The sequence below is a fragment of the Rhodamnia argentea genome, chromosome 5 (genome assembly GCF_020921035.1).
Source record: "Rhodamnia argentea isolate NSW1041297 chromosome 5, ASM2092103v1, whole genome shotgun sequence".
Taxonomy (NCBI): domain Eukaryota; kingdom Viridiplantae; phylum Streptophyta; class Magnoliopsida; order Myrtales; family Myrtaceae; genus Rhodamnia; species Rhodamnia argentea.
Genome location: NC_063154.1, coordinates 19,104,364 through 19,112,043, shown reverse-complemented (window position 1 = coordinate 19,112,043; position 7,680 = coordinate 19,104,364). Strand labels below are relative to the sequence as shown.

Here is a 7,680-nt window from a genome sequence, read left to right as displayed (position 1 = left end):
ATACTACCTTAAACTTTATTTTTTTTCTCATAAAAGAAATCTCAACTTTAGGTCTAGTTTTTATTTTACTCTAATTTTTTTGTTTCATAAAAGATCATTAAACCTTTATCGAATTGCTTTGCCAAGTTGTTTCCGAGTAGGGGGTAAGGAAGTAAATGTCGCGGACGGGAATGGACCACTCGTGCCCAAAGAAATTTATTGCAGCTCGCTGGTAAATTTATACCGTTGATTTATGGAGTCAATGCTATAATTATTTGAGGTCAGGTGGGCACGCCTTGCGATGCTTCCGACGTGGACCGTTCTATAAAAGGCTGAACGAGAGAGCATTAGCGGCAACAACTTGGCAAAGCAATTCATTTCTTTCTCTTTCATATTGATGGAGAGCTCCTATTTCTGCGTGTTCAAGGGGGCTCGCCTCTTTCTCTCTCTCCAGATCCTCATGATCTGCTTCATGCACAAAGGCCATACTTATGGAGTGGAAGGGAAGATTGCAAGCCTTACTGCATCAATCAGCTCTCTATTGCCTTCTCCTTCTTGCTCGCCTTCCACCAGCAAAGGTCTCTCTCTCTCTCCCCACGGAATTGTTCGTTGTTCGATTTATCGATTACGCATGGATGTGTGTTGTACTTATGTTCGACGGGAAAGTGATGTTTTGGATCATGAATGAACTTGAACATGAATGAGATTGGTTAAATTCGGCGCCGATGATAATCATTGAACATGAATCATAAGAAAAGAGGGAAAGTGTATTGCTCTCCACTGAGTCCTAGAAAGTCATGCCTTGCACTGCGAGTGACTACAGACTCTTCCTATTTAACACAGTGCTTTTTTTAGTTCCAATCCAGCTCGGCTCGGCACATTGGCCTTGGGCGAGCTCGTCCCTCGCATGTGGTCGGTCGTTGGCAATCGCCGTGGCCAGCCGCCCTCAAGGGAAAAGAAAAAGCAAAAATTAAGAAAAGTAAAACAAAAATTCAAAAATTGAACTTTGTTTTATTTAGATAAATTCATAAAATTAAAATCATTTTTCAAATAAGATCTAAACACAGGAAAACGTTTTTGTCATGTATTCAAAAAGCTAAGCCTTTTACTACATTTAGTGGACGACTTGGTCCCCAGTCAACTTTCATCACGATTATTTAAGAGTTGTTTGGAAAGTAGAAGGATCTTTTCTTTTACCAACGCGTTATCATCTTACGGTTTCACATGATCTCTTACTCTCACGTTACATGCTTTTTTAGCTAGCAGCCGAAAGTCGACCTTGGAAGTAATTCACAAGTATGGCCCATGCTCTCACCTTGTTCAAGGCCCCAATCCTCTAAATCACACCAAACTCCTGCTCCAAGATGAATCAAGGGTCAAGTGGATTCAGTCCCAATCCTCCAACGGCGGCGACGGCCTAGAAGGTTCGGCCGCGGCCAGACTCCCGGCGAGGTCCGGCGAAACCATCGGCACTGGCAATTACGTGGTGACAATCGGCCTCGGCACGCCGAAAAAGGACCTCACTCTCGATTTCGACACCGGCAGTCACCTTACATGGACCCATTGTGAGCCATGCACCGGATCATGCTACAGTCAGTCCGAACCGCTCTTTAACCCATCTCAATCGTCGTCCTATGCTAATATCTCGTGCACCTCGACGTCTTGCCCTCAACTTGGTAATAATATGTCTTACCAGAATGTTCTTGAAGCATAGATGAGGACTCAAAGTTTCATAGAGTGAAAAACTATCAAAAGAATAACTAGAACTAATTAAAGCAATGTGTTGGGCTCCATCTTTAGGTCATTATTCGGGATGTTCCGGAACGACATGCCTATATTCCATTCGATACGGCGACCAATCAACTACGGCTGGCTTCTTCGCAACCGAGAAGTTGACTCTAACGCCGACGGAGGTGATCAACAATTTTGAATTCGGCTGCGGACAGGACAACCAAGGCCTTTTCCACGGATCAGCAGGTTTGATGGGACTATCAGATGACAAGATCTCCATCGTACATCAAACCGCGGCCAAATATGGCAAGTATTTCTCCTACTGCTTGCCCTCCTCCCCTAGCTCCACCGGATACTTGACTTTTGGCAAAGACAGCGGAGCATCGAGCTCCGTTAGCTTCACCCCGTTATCAAAGGTCCCACAAGGCGCGCAGTTGTACGGAATAAGTATCGAAGGAATCAGTGTAAGAGGAAATCCCCTATCGATACCATCGACGGTTTTTTCAAGTGGAGGCGCCATCATCGACTCGGGAACTGTCATTACCCGATTGCCTCCGACAGCTTATAGTGCCATGAGAGATGCATTTAGGACAGCAATGGCGAATTACACGAGGGCACCGGCGTTTAGCCTTTTCGATACTTGCTATGACTTTAGCAAAGAGAGCACAGTCGTGGTCCCATTGATAACGTTCTCTTTCGCCGGCGGAGTCGAAGTCAATTTGGACCTTAGCGGAATATTTTACGTTGTCAAGGCCTCTCAAATTTGCCTAGCCTTTGCAGCGAATCGTGCTGATAGTAATCTGGGCATCTATGGTAACACGCAGCAGCAAACGTTTGAGGTTGTCTACGACGTTGCCGGAGGGAAGCTCGGTTTCGGTTCGAATGGCTGCTCCTAAGATGGATGTAATAAAACGAATGCTATTTATAGATATACTCGATGGCACCTAGGAGTATACAAAATGAATGTGTCATCGTGAGTTCAACGTTCTGAATAGTAACTATTGCAAATTGAGAATAATGGAAGTGCTCTCTCTTACTACGCCCTTCTTTGGTGTCGTTCCACGTCAACATGTGTGAGTTACAAATTGTGGACATGACTGAAGGAGACGAATTCTAATTCTACAACTAAGAAGGTGAGGAAAAAAAATACGAAACATGCCCAACGGAATCACAAACTTGTACCACTGATCATAAAAGTATATCACGTAATGGACATACCTCGTTTTCCACATATTAAGTGCCTCCGAAATGCAGCCTTCCCAGAATCGTTGTTCATTCGAGTGCGAGAGAGTCTCAGGAGAGTTACTATTCCTTTTGACAGTGTTTGGAAAATAAGTGGAAACTGACGTTCTGAGGAACTAACTTACGGTCGTCTTTTCTCTTATCCAAATAAAAGGTAACTGCTCTCCAATAATCTCCGATTACCGCCGTGGGTTATATGCCCATTATGGGCGTACAATATGGGATCATGGGCATCAAGGGTGGATTAATTAATTCAAATCAATTAATTTCAACATATGACTAATATGAAAATTTAACTAAACATAAATGCGAGTTATGTCCATATTTTTAAGAATTATTTTCAATTAGCGATGAAGGAAAACATGAACAACTGGAGAACGAATTACGATCTTTCCTATGTGCTTGCGAATAATTTTGAAGCTCATGAAATAAATGTTTATCATATTACATGAGAAGAAATCATCATTTGCTTACAGTAGTACTCCTTTTACGCTTGTAAAGAAAAGCTTGCCTTGCATCTTAAGCCCGTCCATCGTCTCGACAAGTTTCTCTACTTCCTCAGCCCAACCAAAGAAGGCTTCAGCAACGTGGATCTTCTCATATTCCATATGCTCTTGCCGTTGGATGATTGTGGTTCCTTCTGTGACATCCCTAGATTAATTCACTGAGGTATAGTCCACTTTGACCGGTCCCATACTAAATCTCTCGATTTTGTCCTTTAACTACAGGTGGGCACCTTCCTCAAAGATCTTCCCAACCCATCCCGGGAGTTCTCCCAACTGAGCACCAAAGGACAAAATCTTGAGGCTCCATATGGGATGGATCATAGCGGACAATAACTCAGTGAGTTAATTATGGGATGTCACACCTTCCATCCCCATCTCCGTCTCTGTCTCCCGATTCTCTTTCGCAGACTTGCCTCCTAGGTCGGTGATTTAGGTACATCTTGTTTTCATCTTCATCTTTACATAGAGCGAAAGCCGAATGGAGTATAATTGATTTGGCAAGTAGCCTCCAAAACTCGAGGAATAGAATCTCCGGCACACCGGAGACATTTGATTCTCAAGTGTAGTATCTAGTTTTTAATCTTTATATGTTTGTCTGAACATGACGACATAGTTGAGTAAAGCTTATCGAGAGCTTTTTGACAATATCCAATTTGTCAAAACTTGACAGTTGGATCTCAAGTTACACCATTTAATCAATTAAGGCCCGATTGAGCCCAAGAATGCACCAGAAACCCACGAGGCATGAGAAATTCGGCCATCATCACAGTTAGTCTCACTTGGCCGAATATGCTAGAGGTTCTAGGAGGATGGGACTCTTCAAATTTCAAGTTAATTCAAAATTTTATTAGTTTGGGAGTCCTATCCTAATTAGAGTTTTGATAAATTAGGACTCTGGAGATCTAACAGCTCACATCTAATACTATCCTACCTAGGTTAGTTAATCCTACGGTCCATAATTAGTCCTACTCCTACTAGGATTAGTGAGCTAAAGTCTGTATAAGCAACCTTAGCTCTAGGGTTGGCTCATTCACACACTATCAGAAATTTCGGTACATTCAAGAGGAAATTCAGAGCAAAGGAGTTTGATTGTCTCCCTCAAGATTGAGACAGTCCTCTCGATCCTAGCTCAACCGAGATAATTCTTGGCTATGCTTCCTCCTTGCGCACGACACCATCTCCCCCACTATGCTCAGCCACCATCTCAGCCGCCGTCGATCCCTGCTCAGCCACCGTCGGTCCTTCCTCTGCCATGGAGTTCCATCATCCGCCGTTCAAGCCGGAGTAGCTTCCATCCTTCCAAGCTCACAGCGCCATTATCCAAGCTCAATCCTGTCGGAGCTCTGATGTCCAGCAGTGTTGGCGCTACTGTTAAGGCTTGATTGAGGTTGATTCGGCCCCCTTTTTTTATCAATACTTGGTGACTAACTTGTGTGTTGCTTGGTGTTAGAATCCCTTACCGTTTAGAGCTCGAATCAAGCTCAAAAGGTACAGTTTTGAGGCGATTATCGGAGCTTGCGTAGGTGCTGGAATTAGCTTGGAAAAGGTATAAATTTCTTCAATTTTTGGTTGCAAATCAATGATTAGTTTATTGGAAGTATGCATATATGTTCTTACACTTTTGAACGCAAGTGGTTTGCAATAAAAATTGATGACGTTCAAGCCTTTTTTTAATCGAACAAACAAACTCCCAATTGCTTAATTTGATTGAAAAGCTTTACAAATTGGCATATCAAAAGTTGCTTGTTCCTTGATAAACAATTGTGTTTGTGGATATTTTTGTTAAAGAACCAAAAAATTTTCATGGATTGATTGAATCTTGTGATAATTTTGAGAAATGATGAAACTTAATTGGAACTAAATCTGTTCTCAAAATAACAGATTATTCAACTTTTTTAGATCAAATAAAGTTAATTGAAAAGATGAGAATTTTTGGTAAAAAAAAAATCTGAAATTTTCGGCCCTTTTTCTTTGTTGGCCGAATTTGTCATGCTAACTTTGGTTGGTTGAGTAACCTTATCTTTGATTATCCAATAATGTCTGGTTATTGTGGATAAGGATTATGTCTAATCAGATAATATTAGACTTTCAATAATTAACTGAATTGGATAATATCTGATTTGTCTTGAACGATCTTTGCTCTTGACAGTTATCTCATGCTTTATCAAGTTGATTGAATTGCCTTATCTCTTATGGATAAGCTTGGAATTTGATTGGATATTATCCGATTTTTTTTTAGAATTATTTGAATTTTTTTTTTAAAGTTCGGTAAAGCCACAGTATTGTTGATAAGAGAGAGTCCCATTTTTTGGGATTTTCTTCGATATTCCTTTTAATTAGAGTAACAATAATCTTATTTATCACCTCAGCTTGGCCGTTTGCATGAGCGTAGTAAGGCATTGAATGAATCATTTTGACCCAATTCGTATAGTAATTGATTGCCACCAGGATATTAGTGGTACCTGATCCCATCTCTCGAGTATGCAAGCGGGAAGCAAAAACAATAGAGCATGGTCTTGCTTTTCTGCCCTTGGACAACTCTGATGGGTTAAATTGAATTGATGAAAGGGTGGTCAACACCGAAGGAAATCGACAAACCTCACCCGCCTTTGAACTCATAGCGACAATCATGTGGTCCATATAGAAAGCTCGAAATCATCCGATCTTTAGCTATCAAGCCCGAGATTCGAAGCACCTAGTCAATGCAGCCACAACAATGTATGAGAACGCGGCAAGATGGACGGAAAATTTGGAAAAAGGAAAGAGTCCGAAATGAAGGCTTACCTCAAATCTGGAAACCTCCTTACCCGGGAACCTTGAAGATAAAGTTTGATGCTTGTTTTGCATCCGATTCTTTGGAGGGAGCCATCGCTTGTATGTGGACTCCTACGGACGATTGGTGGATGGATTCGCCAAATTGGTGGACGCAAATTCAACCGAGCGGGTAGAAGCAATTGCTCTTGTAGAAACCCTAACTTTTATCTCTCCCCAAACGGAACAAAACCTCATCGTTGCGTCGGATAATGCAGAAGTAGTTAGAAGTATACTGAGCATAGATTAGTTAAACCGGAGAAAAGTACACTAAAAGTGCCATAACTTTTGTACGGCGTTCATTTAAGTACCATAACTTTCAAAACGTTAACTTAAGTGCCATAACTTTCAAAAATCATTCACTTGAGTGCCATGTTGACGTGGACGCTAGAAAAATTGACGTGACTCGCCGAAAAGCCGACGTGGCTCACTGGAAAGATGACGTGGCACGCCGGAAAGCTGACATGGCACGCCAGAAAAGTTGCAATAGTACTCAAGTGAACGATTTTGCTCCGAGTGGCACTCAAGTGAACAATTTTTGAAAGTTATGGTACTTAAGTGAAGGTTTTGAAAGTTATGACACTCAAGTGAACGCCGTACACAAGTTATGGCACTCATGGTATACTTATCCCGTTAAATTGGGAAGTTGATGCACTTATCGCCAGAGCCCGGGAGATGGTATTGCGCTTCTCGGGCCTCACAATGACCCATTTCCAGCATAGGAACAAACTAGGTTGCAGATAGGGTTGCGAACGCCCAATGGAAAAAAAAATAAATAAAATGATGCATTGTAAGTGGGTCATTTATCCTCCTCAAGCCATTTGATAGTTAATTTGCTCTAAAACTCTTGATTTGGATTCACTAAAGCTTAAGCTATTAGATGAATGCATGGTTTAATATTTAATTACTCTAACACTTGCCCTCATGCTTAGTCCGGTCTTTTTTTGCCTCGTTATAAGCATGGATAAATTTAATTGGGGAGGCAAATAGGGCCGGGAAAGGTTTGAATTCGGGATCTCCCGCTCCGATACCATAAAAGATTTGATAGGACTACAACTAACTATTCTCAAAACTTACGCTATTAGATGAAAACGTGGTTTAATATTTAATTACTCTAATATTAAACACTTTTAAGTGAATGGCTTCTTCTTATTCCAACCCCCCCCAAAAAAAACCACTCACACACAAGAACATTCATGTAAAAATTCATATTTTTTAAAGAAATAAAGTGAATCCCGTTAAGTTTTAAATGAATAATCAAACTGAAATGACGAATTTGAGTTGAATGATATTGAATGACCTTGGATGTGACATAAAGTGGTGGTGGAGGGAAAGCTTGTGGGAGAAGCTTGGGTTCTTGGATGTGACATAAAGTGGTGGTGGTTGAGGGAAATTAATGGGGAAAAGATTG

General features: G+C 41.3%; 1 protein-coding gene across 1 annotated transcript; it reads left to right on the top strand.

The window, feature by feature from the left end:
* The first annotated feature begins 361 nt into the window (after positions 1 to 361).
* Positions 362 to 2,804, top strand: LOC125315023 (aspartyl protease family protein At5g10770-like). The gene is made up of 3 exons (XM_048278830.1): positions 362 to 557; positions 1,239 to 1,655; positions 1,780 to 2,804. The coding sequence occupies exons 1-3, from the start codon at positions 377 to 379 to the stop codon at positions 2,604 to 2,606; spliced, it is 1,425 nt and encodes a 474-aa protein (XP_048134787.1). The 5' UTR covers positions 362 to 376; the 3' UTR covers positions 2,607 to 2,804.
* Positions 2,805 to 7,680: the final 4,876 nt, after the last annotated feature.

Excerpts from the sequence above, each read along its gene's own strand:
- LOC125315023 (XM_048278830.1), top strand. The coding sequence starts at position 377 with ATGGAGAGCTCCTATTTCTGCGTGTTCAAGGGGGCTCGCCTCTTTCTC. Across the intron at positions 558-1,238 it reads CTCGCCTTCCACCAGCAAAG|CTAGCAGCCGAAAGTCGACC; the intron begins GTCTCTCTCTCT and ends ATGCTTTTTTAG. Across the intron at positions 1,656-1,779 it reads GACGTCTTGCCCTCAACTTG|GTCATTATTCGGGATGTTCC; the intron begins GTAATAATATGT and ends CTCCATCTTTAG.